This window comes from Rhamphochromis sp. 'chilingali' (genome assembly GCF_963969265.1).
Source record: "Rhamphochromis sp. 'chilingali' genome assembly, chromosome: 10".
Classification (NCBI taxonomy): domain Eukaryota; kingdom Metazoa; phylum Chordata; class Actinopteri; order Cichliformes; family Cichlidae; genus Rhamphochromis; species Rhamphochromis sp. 'chilingali'.
This window is the reverse complement of record NC_137937.1, coordinates 16,538,056-16,564,556: the sequence shown is the minus strand read 5'-3', so window position 1 is coordinate 16,564,556 and position 26,501 is coordinate 16,538,056. Positions and strand designations below refer to the sequence as shown.

At 42.6% G+C, this 26,501-nt stretch overlaps 1 protein-coding gene across 6 annotated transcripts in view; it reads right to left on the bottom strand.

The window, feature by feature from the left end:
- The window catches only part of rtkna (rhotekin a), a 53,701-nt gene that overhangs the window by 13,998 nt on the left and 13,202 nt on the right, over positions 1-26,501 (bottom strand). Inside the window, exon 1 of one of the 6 annotated variants that reach the window (XM_080892918.1) lies at positions 22,872-24,569. The exons of 2 other annotated variants lie outside the window; for them this stretch is intronic. In XM_080892918.1, the coding sequence (XP_080749044.1) occupies positions 22,872-22,967 (96 nt within the window). In that variant the 5' untranslated portion in view covers positions 22,968-24,569. Of the gene's footprint in view, positions 1-11,648; positions 12,167-22,871; positions 24,570-26,501 lie in introns of those variants that run through there. 3 more of the 6 variants (XM_080892921.1, XM_080892919.1, XM_080892920.1) reach the window with 3 other exon arrangements.

Sequence of the window (26,501 nt, the reverse complement as noted above, 5' to 3'; positions counted from 1 at the left end):
AAACAGACTGAGTTCAACACTTAACAACACAGGCATACACACATGCCATAACGAATCGACATTTTCTTTTCATGATCTTTCATAAATACTCAGAGGCGTGGACAAACACAACCTCGTAAGCTCACATGCGCTGTGTGTTCAGAGCGGCAGGTGTTAGACCAGTGGGCATTTCTGACTGCCTGTGATGATGGCAGGACGGACAGAAGAAAGAACGAAGATGAAGGAAGGGTGGTTAGGCGACAGGGATGCAGGGCATGCTGAGCATCAACCAAAGACACAGACGGGAAGCGGAGCCGTCAGAGGAAACAGGGAGAATCTTGAGGAAAACAGCAGAAAAGAGGAACAGAGACAAAAGGAGGAGATATGTGTTGACAGGGTGAAAGGTGTGGGTGGAGGACGAGAGGAGAGGAAACTTTGAAGGGGAACTGCAAGAATTGAGAAAAGTAACAAAAAATGTGATTATATTTTTAAAAGGTTAGGTACAAAGGATCCCGGTGAGGAAGATGATGAAAAACTGAAGGGTTGATGGAAAACAAAAGTGGCAGCTAAAGAGACAAAGATTTGGCAAGAGGAAAAAGGTGCTTGTTTATATAACAACTCTGCTGTAGATGTAATTAAGCAGAAAGCTCTGTGAATGAGCAGGGGTGAAGAGGGAAAAAAGAACAAACATGAATGAAGACATGAGAGTCTTTTCAAAGCTTAATGGTTAAAGGAAGAAAATCGCATAATTAAGAGGTTGGCCATTTAGATGTTGTAAAGGTATGTGTAGCAACAATGTTAGAAGCTCTTTGAGGTTTAGTGGTGCTCGGGGCTAAATGCTACCAGCATGCCAACCCTAAGAAAGCATAAAGTTTGCTGTGTAATGCATCTCAGTTTAAGACGCTCATATTTGCTGATGTGCGGAGAGGAAAAGACAAAGAGCCTGATGCAAAGCAAAGCTGAAACAGATGGGAAATCATTTAGTGTTGTAGCATTTAGTCAACCTGAGTACATAAATAGGAATTTTTACTTGTTATACACCAGACAAAACATCAAGGGAATCACCAGAGTGATTAAAAATTACCCCAAGGGAGACATAAATATGCGCACCAGAATTATGTATCCAGCCACACAAAGCTGCTGGCTCTAGAGGGTGACAAATTTTTCTCAAAACCACAGAAATCGATCTGATTGCGGTATTAGAGGAAAACACTCCATGTTCAAAACAACAGGATTCATCATGAATGTGCTAATCTGTCCTCCAGATGATAAGACATTTAATAAAGGTAAGAGTAAAGTGTGACCTGCTGCTAGCCCTTTGTAGATAGATTTGGTTATCAGTGTTGTTTACAGGGTTCATCAAATCATCTGTGGAAAATTTCATGGCCGTCCTTCCTGTCTAAATATTTCATTTAAACCACAAATTGTTTTTCCTCACATTGTAACTCTGCTGGGTTGCAGATAATTGTTCGATAATGGAACTATTTAAAAGTGTCATTATGGCACACACAGTATATGCATAATGCTAATGTAACCTTTCAGAAGGTAATTTGATGCCTCACTGGCTACCAGATGGTCACTTTCTGTCACCTCTCTGTCCCCGTCTGGCTGTGTTGATCCTCACTTGCGTGTCTGTGGGTGTGATCACAGAGACACCAACATGCACACCTACACAAACAAGCAAAGACACACGCGCTGCTCCGGGATTTGACGCCCCTGCAGATGGTGTGTAATGGTTTGTTTACGATGTGCTGTTCTGCGTGAATAGCCTTTCCTGTTCAGATCGCTGACCCTTGACCTCTAACCTCTATCTCTACACAGGCCAGACGGTCGTAGTTAAAGCGTGGGATTAGACCTAGGGGTTAGGGTTATTACATAATAATTCAAACAGCCTGTGGGTGAAAGTCACGCAGGGCAGGATGAACAGTTAATACTAGGTCGGGAAGAATTTTCACAGGTAACAGCATGAATCCCTCTGCTTAATTATGCTAAAACGCTATGCACATATATTGAGCATATCTAACTGTCAGTGTGTTAGAGCGCTAATGCTAATATTCAGTGACCGCTCTGCCCACGTGCAGACTCACAGAGCTGCCAGCGTGGCTGTAATGTGGACCCTGTAGTCTTGTTAGATTACTGCATCCCTAGCATGTTCACAGTGAAGCGTGGGATGTCTGAAACATGTAGTATATACCACAGAAATCAACGAGGATACCAGCAGTAAATATTGTCCTCCTGCTCGCCTCACCCTGTAAGGGGATAAGAGTACACAAAGGCGATTGTGTAAACTGGGATGGAACGAGTATCCTTCACCAGTACAAAGAATGATTTCTCTTAAGACCACTGAACCATACCACCTTTTCTTTCTTTGCTGACTCTTAACTCTTTGTGAACGAACACCACAGCTGACTGGAAAAAGAAAAAAAGGTTAGCAGAAAAGGGAAAGAGGCAGATTTAAAAGAGGTGGTGATGATAACTGTGAACAATAGCATCAGCAGGACTGAAACACACACACAAACAGGGAAATGGTATTGTGCAGGCACTCACAAAAACACCCACAATCTGTCAATCTTTATGGCCACAGACTTTCATACTGACACAAATGTGCTCTGGATTTATTACACACACACACACACACACATCCACACAAAACCCAGGCTAGCAAATTCCTGACCACTCCCATACGTTGGGACTTTACTGACCAAACTGCTGGCTTTCAATTAGCCAGCCACAACTATGTGCCTCGCCTTCCTCTCCACCCTCTTCCGCTACTTTCCCTCTTGCTTACCCTCTTCCTCTCCCACACCCAGAGCATGGCTGTAAGCTATGCTAAGGCTGGAGACAGCTGACAGGGTTAAAAAAAAGAAGAAGAAAAAAGTAAGAGATGAATGAAGAGAAGTAAAAAAAAAAAAATCAATAGCAAATCAGTTGAGAGAATGAAAACTCAGAAGGAAGATACAGACATAGGGAGAAAGAAGTTTAAAAAATTGAGGAAGCAGAATGGCTAGACTGTGGATAAATGCATAAAAGGAAGTGTGTTGGGATGTTAGGGAACCAGAAGGCAGTAATAGCAGACTCCACTGTTATATTTGTGTACAGACAAATACCAGTGCACATGAAAAATGCATCCCATGCACATATGTATGACTGTTTACATAACATGTAGACTGGAGTAAGATTAGGAGCAGACAGGAAAAAACCCCTCCAAAAAACAATCCCAAAACCAAACCTAAACCACTGAAAAACAATGACTGCATTCATCAGACAGTCTTTCAGAGTCCAGCTGGTGCAGGGAAGCCAGAGCACAACAACACTGAAGGGAACTGGTTTGGCACTGGTCGTGAAAGATAGAGAAGCAGAAATGGGTGGAGTGTATACTGCTTTTATGACAGTGAAGCTGGCTACAAAGCAGTCCAAGCCTGTTCCATTGGCAGGACGCACTTAACACTTACTCATTCCCTGGGCGCTCACTTGAGGCAAAATGCGCCAGTGTATGCAGGTCTAGGTGCCAACATGCTGATGTCATCACAGAGGTGATTTGTTATGGGGTTGCTCTTATAGCTTAATCACCACGAACTCCCTCTCTTCCCAAAAGCTTATGCATCCAATTATTTGCCAAACAGCAGAGACCGTTTCATCTCTGCTCGCACGCAAAACTACATGCGTATCTGCGTGAGCACTGCGTCTGTGTGTGAGACCGTGTCCAAGTGACTTTGCAGCCAGCTGTTCTCACACAAAGGCAGTATGTTATACTGCAGCTGGGTCCCTGCGCAGACTGGGTGGAGCCAGAGAAGAAAGTGCTAAAGAAAGAAATGATATGCATACGCCTGTGTCCTAAATCACGTTTTAAGCTGCAGGCATATGCCTGCTTTGTATGCAAAGAACCAAATGCAGGTGCATCAGTGTGTATTTGTTCTATCGGTGCATTCTGTACTTGCAAGTGTACTTGTTTTTTTGGCAACCTGCCCTAAGGAGAACAACGTTGGAGTGAATTTTGGGCTATAAAACAAATTTGTTTGGAAGTTCAAGAGAGTGCAGGGAGCTCAGAGTCTGCCAAGCAGTGATCATTCAGCAATTTATAGAGACTCTAGAGGTCGACTGCTCTTACATGGCTGTGCACACTAAACCCGGGATTGCATTATTTAAAAGTCAGCATATAGGTGGTGATAACAGCTGGATATATATGTGCACCTGCATGTCGGACAGTGTATCTACAGCATGCGTGTGTGTGTGGTCTCCCAGCATGTAAGTAACAGGCCTGCACAGTATAGATTTGTGAAAAACCTCACACAGTTTCCAGACCAGACTCGTAAATAACCGCGGGCTGGAAAAACAGATATACATTCATCACGCGGGGTACTTTGTTATGAATATCGGCAACACAAGAACACTAATAACAGCAGCACCCCCTCCTGCTTCTCTTCTATTTCACTTCGTCAGGACCAGAGGGAACAAAGTGGGGCGCATTCAAAACACGAAATAATGCCATGTCCCGACACAAATGAGCAGATTGTAAATCCGTTTAGATTCATAAGCCCAAATCTAAAAGCAGTGCTACAAAAACATTACGAAAAAACTTCTGTTGTTAGGGTAATAATCATATTCTTGGGTAGTGCTTCAATAAAATGAAGAAAACACAATCTGCATGTTTAGAATTAGGAGAATTAGGGGACAGACCAAGAAGCCTTCTTTCCGATCAAACAGTCACAGAGGAACCCTAATGATAGTAATTGGCTGACTGAACTGTCTGGCAGCTGCAGGAAGCAGTTAACAAATTACAAAAAAGCACACACACTCAGCAAAAATTGTAACTGCATCAGGGACACCTTATCAACACAGCAAGTGTTGTGCACTGCATGTTGAAACAGCCACTGACTATTAAGTTGACACATTATTATTAACCGAGCTGGCTTTTCCTGTAAACCAAAGACCCGGGCAGAGAATGAGAAAAAAAGGGGTTGGAAAGAGGAATTGGTTTGACGCAGGTCTTTTTAAGCAAATGATCAAAGACCACTCTGGTGTCTTTCAACGAGAGGCCTCTGCCAGTACATATCGAAGTGGGGTGAAACAGGAAAAGGGATTTAATCCCTTTAACAGACCCACATGAGGCAAAAGAAAAAAAAAAAAGAACGACGTGACATTTTAATCCGCACCGTGCAGGAATTTTTCACGTGTTTTCAGAGCCTGTTCGTTTCCCATCACCTGAAGTTGAGGTTTGAAGAGAAGCGTTAGTCTGTGAACGGAAGTTGGCTGTGTTACTTAGCGCTCAAGCTAATATATGGCTGTGAAGGGCCTGAGCGAGGAAGGTGACACAACACTTTCCCTTGAAAAACATTCATCTGAATCTCCTAAGAACTTTGGCGTGTGCGTGCACATTTGTTATGCTGACTGATGGCTCTCAGAATGACACATTACCTCACACCCTGGATGGGTGTGAGAAAAGGAGGAGGACGCAAGGACAGGACCTAGATGTGATGTTCACATTTTCAGGTTGACAGGCTAAAATATTTGCCCTCTTTTTTCACGTGTGCTTTGTCTGGTCAACAGTATTACATGATTTACTTGAATCGGGTGTTTCGTTTTTTCAACCTTTCTACGACGCCCTTCAGTCTGTCATGAGATGGAAATATTGTATGGCTGTAATGTTTATGAGGTCACAGGATGGAGTATTAATCTGGGGGTGGGTGGGGGTCACTGGGACAAATGGCAAATGAGGAGCAGCTTAAAGGCACAAAGGGAGAGTTTAGAAGGCCAAGAGGTCACAGTAGCAGGTTACTGAAAGAGAGAGGCACCTCCTGCTGGGTCCCATACCATTAAGCTTCTTTTCATCCTCAGCGTGGGTGAGGGGTGACTAGTTATCTCACTATTAGAAACCAATCAAAACACTCGAAGTGAATTGTGAAGCTCTCATTAGCTGACTTTTGCAAATCCCTCGAGTTTCAACAGCCTTGCACATTTTTGGAGATACACACTCAGTAATCCAGAGCTTTCCTTCTCTGAATCAGGACGAGGAAATCTGGGCTAATTAGCTCAGCTGGCCTAACTAGCATTTAAGCCTGACAAACACTCCCCCCTGTTGTCTTGCGCTCTCTTTCCTGTACAGCAGACACGCACGGGGTGATTCAGTTGAGTTTTATGCATGCGGGGCCAAGACCATACTAATGTGGGTAAATCTGAAAAGTGAATGCTTCTAGCCCTCTACTTATTTAGACTATATGCCTGCATGTGTATATAACCTCATGCGCCTGGCCCATGTGAGATCCGGTGTAGGGGAGGTGATACTTTTTATTCGCCACGTAGGTTTTATAAACTAGAAAGATAAAGAAGAAGACGTGCTAACAAGGCAGAACAAATGTGTCCTCCCGTATTTGTGTATGTGTGTCCGTGAACCACTATCGACGAGCAAGAGCTCTGAAATGAGTTCATTATAATATTCATGAAGCTGCTGGATTACTGAGCTGACTTAGAGAAGAACTAGATATCACTACACTGACCCTGGCTCTTTGCCCTGAGGGTGAAATGACCAAAAAAAGGGGACAGATGAGGCTGGGAGCTGTGTGTGCATTTGTCAGTGTGCAGGGGCTGACTCTAGCTTTTAAGATGATAAAAAGAGGCACTATGATCTACCTGCCTTTACTATCTACTGTAATATATAAATAAATAGGTTATGAGGTATCCTTAATTAACAGCATTCTGAAAGAGCCACACTCCAAGATCCAAACGCTAAGGGAGGTATCACAGATAGTAAAAGCAGTATTTGTTTCAGTGGCTTGATTAATGAAAGTCATATCAATGTCATGTGTCATGGGAAACACATGTAAAGTGAGAGCCACTTACAGTCCACGAGCCTGCCTGTGCGCCACTTTACAGCACTTACAGTCTGCTCTGGTTTCTAATGGTCCACATTAACCCTTGGAGTCTCCCTGTGCATGTGTGCACACAAATGTGTGTCAGTTTAGTGACAGACAGTGAGAAAATGAGTCGGGAAGGCAAGAAGGCGGATAAGGGCAACTGAGATTGAAAAGCGAAAAGAACAAGAGCACGAGGAGCATAATTAATCACGGCAAATGCGCGCGTGTCCACGTGCGCTTCTTATCTCTGCCGTACAGAACATCTTCAACAGACTAGTGGTGTGGCGAGGTGTTCGTATTTACATCCATACACACGAAAGTAGTGAAAAAACTCAGTCATTTACTCAAGCATTTATCTTCAAAGAGAGAATCCACAAGGAGACAGACAATTCGACAATTTATTTAGCTTGAACAGAACATTGTACGGCCTTTTTCTGCTGACATGTAAATCTACTGGAAGTAAACGCACGCTGAAACGCACACACACAAGTCGGGCTGGACTGTGTTTCCCAGGCTCCTACATTAGTGCTCACGTTGAATCCCATTTGTCCTCACATCCTGTCAGCAGGCATTTATCTGGAAAGGTTAGGTGCACTATTCTCAATGTGCACAGACAATTCAGAAACATTTTAGCTCACTTGAAACTGATAATAATGATGCTTTTCCAGTCTTATTGACATCACAGAGTGCATGCTGCTGCAAGGTACAGTCACACATTCTTATACACACATGATGAGCCGGTGATCAGACCACTACTCAGAGGACAACCTGCTCTACATCATGAGCCACAGCTGCCAGAAAAAGAGGACGTGGCCACGCTCACTGCTTAAAGACCTTTGATAAAATACCAGACAGCCACTTGTGCTGGTATTCATCCAAGTTAAAGAAGAAGTGATGGAAGTTCCTTAGTAACCACTGCAATTGGTTTCAACTGTAAATTGCTCACAGATCTCCATCTGAGAAAGGTTTCCTGTCTTGTTTAGAGTAAAATATGGTTTTAAACACTGAAACGTAAACATTAACTTGATAATTCAAACTTAGGGAACATAGTTGGCTATTGGCCCAGTATATCTAAAAATATCAGAACTGGTTAAGCTGTAAAAAGACAGAGGTCACGGGTCACTCACTGCTCAAGGCTAAAGTATTTATGGAGGCTCTACTCCAGTCCACAGAAACCCTCGTACAGAGAGACAAATACATGCATTTAAATACATTACACAGCTGATAGTAGCAGGACATTTCAAAATTAGTAAGCATGTGTGCCCATCCTTTTTCCATATTACTTGCTGAGCAAAATCCAATATTTTCTATCCTCTGTCACACGTGTGAGGCACACAGACACAACATGTCTGCAAGATTTCATTGTAGCTCGCAATATCTTGTGAGCGGCACGATGTATGGGGAGAATGTGTTTACTTTTTGTGAGCGAGGGAGTCTAAATCTTTCATATTATTATTACTATCGATTCTATACAGCCGTGCTAGCATTTCATCAGAGGCTCATGGGAACGGGATGAAAGATGGATTATCCATCGCATGTGATCTCCACATATCTATTGTGTATGCTTGTGCTCATTTTGCAGCCCCATCAGCACCACAAGAGCAATTCCTCTGAGCAAACATAACCAAAGAGTTGACTGACTGCGTAGATGCAGAGAAAAAAGAAGACAAACAAACCTGATAAGACAAGCTCGTCCTCTCCCATGAATCATCAAGCTCTCGTTCTCAACTTAGTTATGTGACCTCTGTGTACATGTATCTGTGAGCATCACCATTTCGCAATGAGGCTCCGTACACAGTAAGCTGCCATTTTGCACCTTCAGGTACATAATTTATACCTGGTTATGGTATGTCATTAGCGAGCTATAATGGTGAAAGCAAACAGCTGCTCTACTGAAAACATGCTGCCTCTGCATAAAAGACAGACAGGCTGTGTTTGCTCAGAATATCAAGCTTCTCTCAGACTCTAAGGGGGGAAAAAGATCAATTAATTGGCTACAAGCTGTTATTATATTGGCATATGAAAATCCATTGGTTTACCTCTAGTAGCAGGAAGAAGATGGCCTGTCAGGTAGGGATGTGTAAACGGCTGACAGATCAGCATCTGTTTCCTTAGACAGACGTGATAGATGGACGTGGATTGGGCCTGACTCTGATCCACTTGTCTGATGAGCTTGTCTGATGAGCTGTCTGGGATTTAGCTCTTTCCTCAATGACCATCAATCCTGACAATCTCTTTCTGCATCGTGTGGTTATCACCCTTCCTTAATTGTCTGTCTCTTTGTTTATCTGCCTTACTTATGATTGTCCATCACACTTGTCCTCATCTACTTCATCTGCATGATCACACTGAACCACCTGTCTATTGTGTAACAAAAATACACGCCTTCCAATGTGATTCTTAGACTACACAGGTATGTGGCTGTGGATCAATCTAGTCTGATCTATTTTCTTGCGTTTGCCTCTTCTTCTTTCATTCTGGGGCACTTGTGAAGCAATTAAATTTGGAATGAAACTTACTAAGAGAGTGCTGCCATGGCACGTTGAGCCAGATTTAGAAGTTGCTTTGTTTAGCGTTCGTTTGGGCAATGAAGCCAGAATGCGAAAGCCAGAGAGGAGGACTGAAGCTGGCAAGAAGACTGTGGGAAAGTAAGAAACCCCGGGAGAGAGAGAAAGGGTGTATATGAATGAGTTGGAGTTAAAAGATCTATAATTGGGTGGGCGGCAAGGCAATATCGTGGTGGAGTACGGTATAAGTGGCTCATTTTTCTTACAATTTCTTAGACAAGAAGCTCAATGAGAGAGGTTTACTCTCTCTCTCTCTCACACACACACACACACACACACTACTCTACAACTGCTGTCGTACTATGGAGTACACAGAGTAATGGACTGCAGTTCCCCCCTGTTTTTCTCTCTTGCAGCCTCACCTCCTATAGCGAAAAAGCAATGGACAATATCAGCACTGGAAACCGAATGACCTCTACTGCAGGCGCACAGCAATCCAGAGACAGGCCAGCAAGGAAATAACATGTGACTGCAAAGGTGAATGAGGACTGGGAGGGAAGTGGAAAAGGAAAGGCAGGCAGATACAACCAGAAGAGACACTGGAGATTCACATCTCGATAGAGACAGCGAGAGAGGGAGATGTAGAAGGCTGTGGACAGGCAGAGATTTGACTGCAGAGAGCTCCTCTGCAGTAAGTGGTTATTGATCGTAAGACAAGGGCCCAAAGATTCCTCGGCTAGGGAAATTGCACAGGATGCTGAATTTTTTCCTCCTTGTATAAGAGCAAAGGCGCTGAAAAGCACAACACGATATGCACTTCAAAGCAAGAAGAATCTGTTTAAGATCAGCATATAAAACTGTACATCAAATAGCAACATCCATAAAAGATTAACAACATTATTTACAACATTAATAACAATAATGAAACAATCAGCATGAACTCTGTGCATTGACGGTGCCACGTGGGCACTAAGGAAGAACTCTGACATATCTGTGACCTTTTCAGTGCTAATGATCAGAGATGGCTGTGGCTGTAACAGTAGTCAGGACAAAATGAACACATACTGCTTTGAGCTTTATATGCACTGTGTGTGCACAGACACACACAGAAGGATGTCAAGAGTGGAAAGATCACATCGGTCTTGTTCTTTCAATCCAGATATGAGTGATGCAGGTGACCTTTGAAATGAAAATCTAAACACACACTCTCTCACACACACACACACAGACAAAAGGAAGCAACTTTTCACGTAACCAAAGTGAGGCCATGAAGAGAGAACAATGCCTCTGTTTTGTTGATGCATACATTGACATCAAGTGGTCTTACCAGCCTGAGTGTGCCTGGCTCTCTGTACTTAAAGTATAGGATACTGAGAAAAGCTTTTTTGGTACTCATACTCCATGTGTTATTTTATTTTCCCTACGGCTTAGTCTGTGTGGAAAGCATGGTGAACTAAAACAGAAAAAAATATATATATATATATCTATATATACACACTGTGTATGGCATGGAGTCCACACCAGTCTTTTTTTTACAGAGATGTGAAAACATTCACATGTGAGGGCATTCTCAAAGCCCATGTTAAGTTTATAAGTGTGGCTAATTCTGTCCTGCCAACTCGAGCCATTCAGGAAAGATTTGTTCACAAGTGAAGGGAAAGGTTGATGACTGGGAGAAGTAAGTCATTACTGCAGTCAGTCTCACAGTTGTCATGTTTCTCTCACTCTGAGAGGCTGGGTGATGCCACTGTGTTGCCACAATAATATATTGAGTTGCCAGCCCTAGTAATAGTACACACAGTATCATTATACAAAAAAACCCCCAAATAAAAACAAGTGATGTATTGCTTTTACTAATGAACAGGTCATTGAGCCCTTGGGAAATGTTGTTATTTTAATAATAACTGTTCCCATGGCCGAACGCCTACCAGTTATGGACTTGTAGCACAATCTTATGATCATTTGTAAACTTCTACTTACTGCCAATCACTGTTTACTTTGGTACATACAGTGTTTATTATTTCAATATTCTTCAACACGTTTAAAATCATGGCACCAGAAAGAGCGATGTTGGAAAAGTTGTGATTTTAACAAAAGAACAGCTTATTGATTCAAGATAGGCTCATTCGATATTCTGATGGCATTCTGGCAGAGTAAGCATCACGTTATCAACACGGGCTTCTTCTTTAGGGCTCGTGTACGGTCATGTGGGTCAAGCCAGAGTGTAACTGGGCTATACAAACAACAATTTCAATTCCATCAAGGCAATCGCTGTCAGCCTTTCCACAGTAAGCAAAACAGCGAACCTTACCCTTTGATTCTTTGAGTTATTCATCCTAACCAAAGAGAAGCACTCCGCTCTCCTCCAACTCTCCAAACTGGAAGCACGGGGGCTTTACGCAACAGCAGGGTCCGTTCAGCGTCTCGCACACGCACAACGTGAAAGACCTCAACTCAGTTTTTCCCTTTGAGGGACCTCCATTTATGGGCAAGATGAAATATCCACTGAAAAGCCGAAAATAGGTACCGCTAATTGGCTTTGGAAGTTTTAAGGATCCGCGCAGAAACCACAAAGCTCGCTGGTTTTGGTGGGAGAACGAATGGCGGTCATATGTTTGAGCCCGTCTGCGCCGTCTTCATTCCCGTCACCGTCTTCATTGTCGCTGTCCGAGTAGCTCCGCTGCTCCACTCGGGACTCGCACACACACACACACAACATCACCAGCACAAGGGAAGGATGAAGACTGACCGGCTGGTGGACCAACCGAGAGCCGCTTCTGAGGAGGCGGGTGTGTGTGTGTCTGTGTGTAGCTGCGCGCAGAGAAAAGTGAACTGTCATTTTAAACCTCCGCGGGTCCCTTGGGAGCAGCATCACAAGGACACTGCCATGGGGTAATGACAAAAAACGACTTGCGTATTTGCCCCCACCAAAAAATAAATAAATAAATAAATAAATGTTTGCGGGAATTTCAATTATTATAAATTACTTGTTGGCCTATAAGCTGTTGGCTTGTAATAAAAAAATATTTAAATAAATCTGTCAGACATATCTCTAAAAAAACCGTTCAGCAGTTTGTTGTCATGAAATGCAGAGGCCTCTACGCAGACACGTATTTCTTTTCCAATGGGACTCTTCCAAAATCTTACAAAATATTTAGAACTAACTGACAAGAGCAGGATTTTTTGGCAGCTCCAAATTTGGCCAAAAAGTTAAAGTGGGTTGTGTGTTCGTAAAATCTAACGTGGCTGCTTTGTGCCTGCACCGCCTACACGGTGGCAAAGAGATTTTTTCTCTTTTAAGTTATGACTCAACTTTTTTTTTTTTTCACAAGCACTGTCAATATGCTGTTTTGGACTGTTGCACAGCACAGACAAAACATCCATCTTCTCTCATGTCCTTGCTTCAGCAATTCAAATAGTGAGTGGTTATAAGAGTCAGGATACATTAATAACAGATTTGTCAAGAAAGCAGAATAAAGGAAAAAGTCACACAAATCCTTTGTTTTATTTTATGAACTGCTTGCAAAGATTTCGAGGGCACGAAACTGCTGCTGCAAAACCTCCACAGAGCTGAGACATACTGACAAATGCAGCCTTTTTAGTTCAGCATATAAATGGAATGAATTTCATTTATATGCAGCAGGTCACTCTCTGATAAGAGGCACAGTCACATTTATGTATGCTATTAGAACATTATGCAATACTATTTAGTATTAAAAAAAATGTACTACAGACACTCTACTACTAGCATACCATAAATTATTGCACTAATGAGCTGCTTAATCTTAACTGTAGCTTGAATTTTTCAATAAAGGCATCACAATGTGGATAAAATAACATTAGCTGGCAGCCAACACAAGCAGACATGCATGTGTAACTCCACTGACAGAGCAATTTATCAATTTGGACAAACTAAAAAAAAACAAGTATGGTTCTCCCTCTGCATTTTGTCTTTGCATGCCTGCCACTGCCTTTGCTCATTGCTTAACCCATGCAGGCACTCTGGGAAGTTGTGGAGCAGCGGAGCGCATCACCTTGTCAGCTGATGATATATGAGAGTGATTTGTGGGCCGACGGAAATGGAAAACACAGATGAGTCCAGCAAGAATTAGGTGTGGGAATAAAGCGAGGGTGCATCGGCTAACTACTGAGTTAGGCTCCAGGAAATCCACGCTGCTAAACTAATAATAGAACGTTCAGGATGTTTTTTATTTGTTAAAACACAAGGAGGATATTATGAAACTGTATATCTGCAGGAAATAAACAGAGATCATCAAAAGTGGCCCTAGTTTTGTTTTAATATTTTCCGAGATGCCAGAGCAGTGGATTGGATACAGTCTCGGGGAATGAAGACAAAAAAACGCAGTTGTTTTGTTATGTGTTATTTGTGGGAGGGCTGAGAAGTGGAATGAGGCATGCAGTCAGAAGATGCAGCAGATGACATGTAGGAGGATTGGGATGGAGGAAGAGAGAGTCAGTCTGTGGGCAGTCTTGGCTAATAGCAATAGAGCAACAAAGTCCATTCCAACAGGGCAATGATGCATCTGTGCATCTGGATGGGGGACTACAGCTCTTTAGCTCTAGCTGAGGACATTTGCTGTGGGAGCAGAGGACACCCCCACAAAAGCCGAATGCACCACGTACCAAACAAATATGTGACCATACCCATACTGTACTTAAAATTTGCCTCCAGTCCTCTCATCTCTCTGTGAGTTTAGTCTCGTGCAACAAAAACAAGATGAGCCTTGATAGCGTAACACTCAGAGCTGTAAATATCCCACAGTTAATCAGATTAAGATTTAATCAGCAACTAGCTGCGCAGGAGCCAGCCTTAAAAGTTGCTGTCTGGGGCAAATTTTCACTCGCAGTTGAAAGGGAACAACAAACATGAGTACCAGCACCAAAACAATGATGCAAAGATTTAACACATAAAAAAAAAATTAAGAAAAAGGTTAAACTGTGCATGTTTAGCAAATGGCAGTACATACACTGAGTATGGCAAAAGATAGGATGCTCACAGGGTCAGGTTCAGCTTTTTAATGTTGCATAACTCAGACGGACCAGCCGAATGAATGATAGCATTTGTGTCATTACGCTGCATTTCACAGGATGAGAGGAAATTCCTCGAGCCAGACTGGCCTCCTCAGCTCTCTCCCTCTGTGATTCAAGCACTTCCTATTGACTCTATAACAACAGCCCTCATCCCCAAACAAGTATTTCCCTTCCTTTCTGCCGTTACTGTATGTCCTCAGCTCCTTTCCTTTCTGCCGAGAGCCTTTTATAGTCGTGCATCTAATTATAGAGCAATTTTCTGGACGTTCTCAGATTGATTTGCAATCTTTTCATCAGCTTGAACTAGAATGAAATCTTAATTACAATCATGGCTTAAAGGACGGATAGTATATGAAAAACAAAAAAGGATATTAAATGATGGTTGAGGCAGTTTTACATAGACTAACCCACAACATCCAACCCCACGAATAAGCTCTGATTTCTTTATTGCACAGTACCAGTAGTCACAAAAAAAATTAAGTTATTAGTAAGTTAGATGATTGTTTGCTTTGCTGTGTCACAGTCCTTATAGTCTATCATTTACCCAAATACTATTGTTCGTGTAACTTAAACTAAACTGTAGCATACACAACTTTGAAATAGAAACTGCTGCTTTTGCTCTATTCTACCTAAATCAAAATCACAGCTTTATTAGGTTAAGTTTTAGTTTATTAGAGAAATCAAGCATGATGAATGAATCCCAAACCTTTTTTTTTTTTTTTAATATAGCAGGGAATTAACCAACTTCTGTTTTCAAGATGGTGAGCCTACAAGACCCCTGCTGGCCTTAAGAGAACACGACAACCTCTAGAGACAAACGGGGTCATTGATCTGCTCCCAGTGTCAGGCTGCCTCAGGCACTGTATGGCTGTATGAAAGTTTGAGACCTTTACATGTTCAGTGTGATATTTTTCTTTCCTGAAAAACCTGATAGATATATATAGAGTCAGACATATGCTTTCACATAAATGCCAGATGTAGACCAAATATATATAAATTAAAGCTGCATATATGCAAATTGATATTTCATTTCCTTTTCTTAATTTGTCAGAAGTTTCAAAAGACACAGATAAAATGAGAGGTGGCATTTATTCATCTTTCATGACTGTGTATCTTAAATACAGCTGTAACAGTTATGTGGAGCTTCAGCAGTCTGTAAATCTGAGTTATATAAAATGTTATTTAAATTATTATTTTGCTAAAGACATAAAAATATTGACCCTGACATTCATTATCACTAAAACACCAGAAATCTAACAGCCAGCGTGATAAAACACGCTGCCTGGAATATTATGCAAGTTGCATCAACAGTGATCGCATTCAGTTATATATACACTCGCTGTCAATCTTCATGGATTTCACAGCTTTGGTCACCAACTGTGAGGACATCAGCTGTGTGTGTTGTTATGGGCCTGAAATAGCGCCTCAGTGAACTGACTCGTGTAGTTGTGTAATAACCCAGTGGCCGTCTGTGCATGGGGACGTGCTGACCCATGACACAGTGCTTCAGAAAAGACTGGTTTAGGCGGCGTCTTCGGCAGAGTTAACTATCTGTCTCAGCCAATAATACTGAGACATGCTCCTCTACAGAGCCAATAAGAATCCCTCTCCACCTTCTTAGTCCTGGTGAGGATAAGCTAGATTAACCTTTTCATCTCCTAAAGAAGATAAGATTGGAAACAGATATTGTGACATATGGAAACTCATTACCTGCCTATAACAACACACACAGCTGATGTCCTCGCAGTTGGTGATCAAAGCCGTCCCTGTGACATCAGTGTCACCGTCCACAGTGAAGTGAGTTTAACATCGCAGTTAACTAAGAGGAACACTGTACCGTGGTACAACCTGTCAAGCATGGTGGTGGTAGCATGATGGAAGCTTGCTGATGGCTACCAAAAGCATCTGGTCGAGGTGTGACGTGCTAAGTGACATTTAACAAAATATTAGTGCAAGTGTATGTATACATTTCACCCTGTGCAGATTAGAGAAAATCCCAAATAAATCCAACCGTGTGCACCCAATTTTGGTTTAAAGTCATTAAAAATGCATGCTGTGCAATCATTCACCCTAGAACAAGAACGGTTGAAAGAAATCATTAAAAGCCCCAAATTACCATGATATTCATGCCCATGATGAGCGGATGTAAAGCTTTGATCACAACTGTATGCATATGTGTACGTGTAAGCAGGAAGGAAAGAGATTAAAACCAAAGATTTTAGAACAACAGCTCCAGTCAAATTCATCCAGCAGGAGTATATACACCCATCCAACACACACACCCTCCTATTATCACCCTGAGCTTTTGACCCCAACTACAAAACAGTAGCATGACATCATCTAGCTGGAGAGTTTCTTCCAGTGAGATCATCATGATGAGACACTGTGCTTTTTTTTTGATCTAGTAGAGTTTGTGTGGGACGTGGCTGGGGGAGGCATACAGTTCCGCCATGCCAATCAACACCCCTCTACCACAACAAGAGGCCCCATTCAGCAGCCTTGGCCCTCAGATCTACCTCAGTCTTAAGCCCCAGCTTCTGCTGTGTCCCGCCTCCAAACCCTGGAATTCCCCTATGCCTTTAGGTTTCCCTTTACAGCAGAGCCATTCATCGTCTACCCACAGAACCGAGACAAGCTGCATAAAACACAAGCTGGCCAGGTTGCTTTCTGTCATTTTACATTTGTATGAGTCAAACATTAACAATAAAGCAGCCAAGCCACAATCTATTATACTAGGTCTCACAGATGATGTGAAAATCAGAGTGCTAAATAGATCCCTCTTGTCCTTGATGAAGACAGAACTGTCAGATGGTCAGACAGCAGCTCTGCAAATGCTGACAGAGTTGTTCCACCTGCCAAACACAGACACCCACCAGCGACACCGCTTCAGAAGCATGCTGCAACTCAGTGGCAAAGCATCCTGCAGTTAGTAGTGATTCAATTAGGCACTTTGGACTGCTGTAGAAACACAGGGACACAAACTCATGCTGCTCCTGAAGAGACATCTTTAAGGGTTGTATATTAGTGATGCTAGTCATGCTTTCTGCAGGGGAATTCACACTGGGTAATGGATTGGTTTAATGGGGGTAACTGTTCATACTTGTTCTCCATCACCTTAAGCTTCCACCTGTTTGATGGAGCTCCTATTGCATGCAAGCAATTTTAAGACAATCAAAGATCAAAAAACAGCGATGCACACGATGGAGATAAATAAACTGAACACAATCATCCACACTGCAAAGATCCCACACATACAGTACATAAACCTCATCAAAGACATAAAATAAATGGTCTGCAAGACTCATAAACTTCCACACAATAATGAACACCATGCAGACTTCGTCTCGCAAGCTTAAATTGTATCCATATGGATGCAAACACAAAAGCAACATCTACAGGCTTAATTAAACACACAACCAAATATTCTTTTTTAACGCAACGTATGCTCCCACCATCTGATAACCAGCCTGCGCCACCAGCCTGCGCCACCAGCCCCGGCACGCTCAGATGTTTTTAATTTCACATTTTACAAATGGAACACACCATTTTAAATTCCTACGCTTGACACTGACTTGTGAGCTTGAATGCACAAAAAATCAAGCAGAGATTCAAATCCAGTCTGCAGGCTTGAATCATGCCTGTAGTGGCAAGTTCAAGAAGCTCCAATTTTCTTTGGAGGATTAAAGAAAGGTGAAGCTTGAGGGCTAGATAAAACACAACGTGGGGGGAAAACAAAGCGACATAAGCTGAGGCGGTTGCGCAGACAGAGTGAGGCTATCCAATAGCTTCGGAGACAAATAGCAGGGATAGGAAAGTGAATGACAAAATGAGGCAGGCTTGAAAGATGCAGGGAGGCAGGTCGATGTTCCAATAACAACACCTTTTGGCATGTTGTTTTCTGCTTCTCACTCTCCTGGCTCATGCCTGCTGTTTTTCAAAGGAAGCTGGCTCAGGCTCCAGCATCTAACTGGTTCCTGCTCGCACAGAGCGCCTATTCAGACCTGTTCTGTTCCTACTAACCGCTGAATGGGCGATGCCTGGGGTGAGGACTGAGGTACACAGCACTGTGGTAATAACCATGGGGGACAGGGAATGTTGGGGTGCAAGCGTGAGGAGGGGAGCCACCTGATTTGGACTGCAGTCAGCAGGATTGACGTTAGCTGGATGGCCGTGAGTAAGGACCTAGACGTGCTGTTCCAAGAAAGAAGAGGGCTCGGTGGGAAGAAATGGGTGTGTGTGTGTGTGATGTGATACAAAGCCCCCTTTCTCCTCTAGCTCCTACACACTGTGCTTGCTTTTGGCATACAGCACTGAAAGAACTGGAAGGTACTGTAGTAATCCATGGCACAGAAGTCAAAAACACACAGCAATCAGGCTAAAACACATATACATGATTCTTATAAGTAAATAAGTGCGGCTATTTCCACCCATTTGAGGTTGTAGAAAATCGCTTCAACACCTTTCATCTTAATTCAGATCAAATGAAAACAGCTAAATAACAACTTACACTGACACTGAAATCCAGGGCATTAAACCAAAGGTCTCTAATCAAATAAAAGATTAAATAGCTCACAGTAGTGGATCATTACTCTTTGCAAATATTTACTTACACACATTCTTAGAAGCACAAAGATACACACACAGCAAGCAGTGGAGCGCAATCAAGTGGTCTGTTGCAGAGGAATGTGTTTTGGCTGAGACTTGACTTGTGTATCCTGTATCAAAAGTGAACAAGTGCTGTTAGCTTTAGCATACGTTCCACTTGTGTCTGCTGTAACACAGGCTATGAGCCTCCCGGCTGAACCAACAGACGTGCGCACCTACAGATGCACGCGCATGCAGACTTCATCTACTGACTAGGTGCTTCATTAGCGGGGTATGGTGGGCTTGAATGCTGAAATTCATTAGACAAAAGGATGAATGAAACATATAGTGATTAAATTCATGGTGAAAATGAATATAGATCAGAAACACAACAACAAGATGAAGGAGAATAACAACAGAAAAAAAAACATTAAATAGCAAAAACTATAGTCTAGGGACACCAGTGGAATGACTAAATCTGCACCATTTCTGTCCATTAAAAAAAAAAGAAAAAAAGATTAACCTTTGCTCTTGCTATGCATTCGTCATTGGCGCATCAAACCCTCCAGTTACAGGGCCCAAGATACTGGTTTACTGTCCCAAGGCAGATACGGATTAACTGCTATCAGTCTGGCCTTTGCCCCTCCAACACCGCCTCCATTTAGAAATGGCATTGGTGGGGTCTAAAGGGCTCGGAGCTAAGAAATTTCTGCTACCGGAGCGCACACTTTGTGTGTCTGTGTGTGTGGTTATATAACTGAAGCATGTTCTCAAGCACATGACAACATGCACACAAGGGGACAGATGAACAGACGAAGAGACGTGAATATGAGTCGACGGATATTTATGGCAGAGTCCAGAATCTGTAAAAATATCTGAGGCATGGCCTCAGCTAAGTTTAGGTTTTGGGAGCGTGTGACCAATCGAATACGACTCTCGGGTAAGGCAGAGAGAAACTCCCATATGACCCCCCACCACCCCCAATATGAGCTCACAGTTAACCGGGGTTAGAGATGACTGACCATGACTGCATGACTAAAGTCACTGCTGCTCTTCAGCAGCTGTTTTTGACTTTACTTGTCTACGCTTCCAGTTTGTGCTCTCCTCATGTTCAGCAAATGTTGCTGGGTCATCATATCAACATATCTAACAACTGTGGCAGAATCCAGAAAAAGAGAATCTCATTATTCTTTAATCAGACGACATCACGGGCATGAAAAGCAGCAGGAAGACAACAAACACAGAGAAAGAATTGTATTTTCCTAAACAATGACTGACCTACAGGCTAAAGCGCTGTGCACAAATCCTCATTTTGCAACTTGAGCAAAAAAACAAGACCTCAGAAGAATAGTTGCAAATGTCACCATTTAACTCTGCAACTCAGAAGAAGAAGTAGACCAGAAACTAGCAATCAGTATGAAGTAAATAAGAAAAAAAAAGTTATATCCGGCTTAGTATGGGGGATATATGACCAGTAATGTCAATGGGTTCGATGACATCATGTTGTCTCTCCTGGTGGGAAACAATAACTACTCATGACCATTTCCTGTTTTCCTATCAGCTATGTCTCCTTTGGGGTAAATCCTGCATCCTGCAACGCAAATGCTTTTAACATGTATGTAGAGCTAAAGAAGAAACTACCACAACTATGGTACGGCCTCATAAAAGAGACAGAATATTGAAAACATCTGAACCACGAATGTAGCAACAGCTACTCTAACAGACTTGTAAAAACATGAAGAGGAGAAATGTTGCATCCTACTGAGCTTGAAAATAAATGTTCCTTCCTCCCTCCTAACTCTACAATTATAAATGCTTGAATAATGCCTCAGCGCCTCAGTACACCTATGTGCAATCTCCTTAATTTTTTCTTTTGAAATGCTCTCTTCTCTTCTGAAATAATCAGTGAAGAAAATCTATAACAAAGAAGGACTACCTCTACATCCCTCAGATATGTTGTACATATAAGTTATGTTGCCGCAGGGGAGAAAAAAAATCACATGGAGGAGAAAAGGGCTCACATGTAATAACTGCAAGCTCTGATGATCCTAAAGGACACTTATGAAAGACCCTGGAGCAAAAAACATCCATAGCTAGCTGAAATTGCAGTCAGTGTGGGCCATGCAGTGCAGCTCAGTCAAAGAATCCTTGTTTCATAAAACCACCCAGGCACAGAAGAAATTGTGGCAGGGGGGCGGGTGAATGAATGAGCATTTGAGCAAACAACTGAGTGTTTACCAGTCAAAAGTATGGAGCAAGGCCATCCACCACACTGAAATTCCCACAGGTTAATGCAGAGTAAAGCCTCTCTGCAGCTGACACTTCACCTTTGAACTCCCTGTGAAGCAGGGGAAGCAACAAGAAAACTTTCCCACATGACTGAATTAGAGGCCATCATCTTGTTATTGCACACGTCTACCCTTGTAATTGCATTTACAAAAATTAAACTGGAACCGAGACGGCTCAATGCTTACAAGCACAAAGATCTTGAGACAGAAACTCCTCGTTATCTACATTCCACAGTAATGCCTTAGATTTAATACTCAGACAACGCACCATTTTCTGGTCTATGTCCAAGCAGTAAACAGCATTCTTCATCAAAAGAGCCTCTGTAGCAGCAACTAACACCCTGATTAGTGTTTGATCACGTTGTCATTAAGAACTTGTGTAGCTATTTTTAGGCACACATACTATAAAGATATTCTTGAGCAAATTGAATGATACATTCAAAGACAGTTCAAGAGTCAGAAAAACCAAAGCATCCTAGAAAAAAAGAATATACCAGGCCTCACTTAACCTGGAGTTGGCAGCAGTCTCCATGACTTCATAGCTTCTTCCCTTATGTGATGAAAAGCCAGACACCTGGCATGCTCTGTGGCACTTGGCATGGGTACACAAACAAAGAAACACTTCAAATTCAAAAACAATGCCAAATGCTTGCAGGTACAACACAGCATGAGTAATATCACCTCTTATATTGCTTCCATGTCACACAGTGTAAGACTTTTTGGACTAGAGTTCTGTTGACATGGTGAGAAACAAACTCTCTGCTTTTGAAACCTCTGACACAGCTGCAGCACAGACAGGCAATATTTTTTTCAGCTTATACAGACAGAAAAGAAAGAATATTAGAATATCTCTTTGACATTCCTGTAGCATTTCCAATGGCCATATGTCTCTTCTGCCTTTTAACTCTATTGAATGAAGCACTCATTCTTCAGGTATTTCCTCCAAAAAGGAAAGAGGAACAAAGACAGTGGTGATTTGCAAAAGGACGGAGGTTAGATAGTGCATGCTCAATAAAGCTTTTGTCAAATTAAACGGATTGATTCCCTCCTGTGTCTTACTCGGAGCACAATAGCACACTCTTTCTCACATACAGACATGCATGCACACTCCCACAGGGACTTGTGAGGCCCACATGTGCAGCTGTGGACTGTGTGTGAACCCCAGTTGGGAGGGGAGACACTGAGGGAGAGATGGATGGCATGCAGTGTTGTTTTCTGTTTGCTGTCAGTAAGAGCTTTGCCATCTGTAAAAAGAAGAGCCCGCACCAGCGTCAGTGCAACTTGTTTGTCACATAGAAAGATTCCTCAAACAACCCCTCTGTAAACTTTGCAACAGCTGCAGACTGCAGACAGAGGATGCACTGTACTTTGGGGAGCACATATTTGAAAGTAGAATTTCATTTATCGGCCAAACTGGTTGTGCTCACAGTTGATCAATCAGGACACAAAAATTAATTTAAAAAACCCCCAAAACAAAACACTTTTGCTAACATACCCAACTTTGAAATGCTGTAAACTAGACACAGCAATGCCAGCAACAAACATAAAACAAGCTTGCAAAAGTCAGACAGAGGCGATTGCCCATAACAAAATTAAATCTGCTCTTTTACCTGCAAACTGAGCGCAATCTGACGAATGTACATCATATTGAGATCTTCCAGTATCCACAGTTTTTCCTCCATGTTTGCGTGCTTATCAACTGGCATCCTTTAGGCAGGTAACGAAAAGATTGACTTCCTTTTGAAGTTGTTGAGTTCAGACCCCTACCCCGCAGGAACCGGGGACACTGAGTTCATTATGGCAGTGTCCTGTTCAGTCGTCAATGATTAAGAAAGAAATCAGTGCGTAAAACAACGCGTAAAAGTTCCTCTCCGCATCCAAAACAAGCCTAGTAGGACCGGGAAAGCAGACAAGAGGTGGAGTGCATGACAGCATCGACTGCACTGTAGCAACCCTGTCCATAAAATTCCCCCAACTCGTTCACGGCGCGTATTCTTCTTCTGTACTTTTTCTCTCCGGGCGACAACGATCCTCTCAAACACCCACAGTCAACACCCAGCGGCAGCTGGAAAAGAATGGAGGCTTTTAAAATGCAATTGTTCTCTTTGTGTCTCTGTGTCCCGACTGTGAACGCCGTCTGTCCTCTTTGACAAGAGACCTTTCCACAAAAGGGCATCGCCTCTGCGGGAATGATAGGCACAACTACTCCACTGTGTGCGCCCTCACGCTGCCCAACTCGGCGCTAAATTAACCCCTACGACGCGCCTCTGGTGTTGATAATAACTCTTAAAAAATAAGAAACGGAGGAGAGAGAGAGAGAGAGACTGCCAAAGCAGAACTCACGCCCATAAAGCAAACACAAACATAAAGCAAATACCGCACCAGCACGCAAGCACAGCGGGGCGGAGAGCTTTGTTCATCTTAATAGCCTGATAATAAATGGAGAATTACAGTGTCAGAGTGGAGTAAGAGTGGGAATGTACACCGAAATATCACAGAAAACCGGCTTAATTCAAGAAGAGGTGCTTCAGGAAACATTTAAACAGTGGAAATACTCATATTTGACTCATTTTGTACGATTAACTTTTTAAAAAAATATCACGTATCCCAAAAGAGTCGCTCAATATACATAGATCAGGGTCACACGCGTGAGCACAGTTCAAAAAGACCTGCTTTGAAAACAGACTGCGCAAACCTTTCATGTATCAGTGGACAACTGTTAACTCTCCAGGAAATTCTTAAAATATCCAACAAATATTTTTGGTTCTTCAAGTCATTTTTTTTGCGTGTGGGGGTCCTTATCAAAGCGAGAATATTCCCTACTTTGAAAATAAAGCGCTTCTTTCCACGCCAGAAGTCGGTCTCCTTTCCAAAGATCACAGCTGGCTGCAGTTTCCTGTGTTCTCAACAGAGAGAATCCCAAAGTTTCACTCCATGTGAATTTCAGCCACAAATTCCCCTGATGGTTGCGTTTATGTCTGGGAAAAACTGTTTACAGTCAATCGGAATCTGCTCCACACAAAATACGGTGTGGAAGAAAAAACAAAAGTCACCCCAGTCTCCTCTCCAGTGCGCTCATGCCCGCGCTGTTGTGATGCGTGTATCCTTCCTTGTGCTGAGCAAACCACAAGCCGACCCCTCAACAGGAAACCGGCGTTACGTTGCAGGCTACTTACTCACTCAGACACATTAATTAAAAGGACACAAATTCTTCTGCTCTTTAACACTGAGGTGAGTCAGAGGTCACCAGAAAGGATTCATCATTAGTCAGATCACCCCTTAAAACAAAGTTACATGACATAGTGACAGGATGTTTTCCCACCACATTCCTCAGTTTTACAAGATATTTGGGATGACTCTTCTATACACACATGTCCATATGGAACTCCATCACCCTGGAGCATGTCTCCTAAACTTGTGAACACATGCAAACAGTGAAAACAAAAGCGCTGATTAAGCCCTTTCACCTCAAAGAGGCAGAGCCAGGGGCGCCAGCAGTAAGCCAGGTCATTTCCCCAAGAAAAGCCTCCACCCTTAGAGTTCAAATCAGCCGGCTAATCTGCTGCAGATACCAACATATGCAGTAAGACAGGAGATTTATTGTTCCGGGGGTGGAAAAAGAAATAGTTGAGTTAAAATGCAAAGAGGTGCTTTTTGGCATCTCTCTGTGTGAGCGTGTGTGCGTCTGACTGGATACATAAATCACTCAGAATCTAAAATCACATGCACCCGATCCTCTGTGAAAGGTGACCTGGCATGCTGCTGAAATGGAAAAATGTTAATCCAACAAGACCTCAGAAATATGCTGAACTCTGTACTACTGTACTAACCTGGGCTGAAACAAACTTAATAAGTCAGCTTATCTTATCTTTATGTTTTTTTTAAAGAATGAACAAACAACAAAAGATAAAATCAATATAAAATATATAAACTACTCCAATATCACTTAATCTATTTAGTTTGTCCTTAAGCTCCATTACAACAGCAGCAGTTCCCCGAGGCAGAACTGGCTGCAGGTAAATCTCCCTGCAGTAAACCACAAAGACTTACATATTATGACAAATGCCTAGAGGCTGAACAAAAACAGACAGAAAACAGCTATTATCTCAATGACAGGGCATACTGACAGGCGGTTTAACCAGCTCAAACACTGCATCTTGGCCCGAAGCCACTGAGAATAGGGCAAACTCAGCTAGCCAGAGACAGCTGATTAGAGGGATGTGTAGAAGCCTGACACCTTTGGGCCTGACCGATTTTGCGATGTTAAATAGCAGTTACCTGATTGACTGTTGCATTAGCAGTGACTGTTCTTCTGACTGAAGCAGGGCCAGATGTGCTAATTGGCTGCTATGAGGGAGCCAATGTATTACACAACCAGTTAATCCCTCACCAACTCTGAGGTTTAATGAAAACAGAGAAGACACACACACACACACACACACACACACACACACACACACACACACACACACACACACACACACACACACACACACACACACACACACACACACACACTGAACCTTGCATAATAGAATCACAGAGGGTTGAACCTCTCTAAAGACAATACCCGGTGCCTCTGTTGTTCCTGAAAGGAAGTGTGGAGGAATATGGAAAACTTCCTGTCTGTACACCTAATCGGCTGGAGGAAAACACACTGGAGTCAAAGCACAGAGTGACCTGGTGGTGCTCTGCCAAACAACATTAAACAGGAAATATTATACCTGCCCTGTGCCCTGTGATGGACCAGCAGCCTGTCCAGAATGTGCCCAGCCTCTTACCTCACGTTGGAAAAACAATTCCGAAAGATGGATGGATGAAAAGCTGTTATACCTGCTTTAACAAGTTATAAGATTGCCCCACATATCTCCACAATGTGCACTTCAAGTTTCAGCTCAGGATACCAGACAGATCCTTCATTCTGCCAGGCCTATAATAAACCTGATTTTAGCTCTGCTCCAAACAGGCTGTTTCACTGTCTGTAGTTCTAATTCCAGCAGAAGTGCTGCTGCCCACGGTCCGTTCAGCTTCACGTCTGTGAGTGACAGAGCACAGCAGCAGCACGTTCAGATGACCACAGAGGAAACAGACCTGAATGAAAGATTCTGTCGCTTCCAACATATTGTGTAAATATAGTCAAAACCACAGCACAGCTGTTGTTTTTAACTTTAGTGAGTGGTGACTTGGCAAACAGGATTCAAATCAGGATTTAGAATAAAAGAGCAGCAGCTTGGAAAATG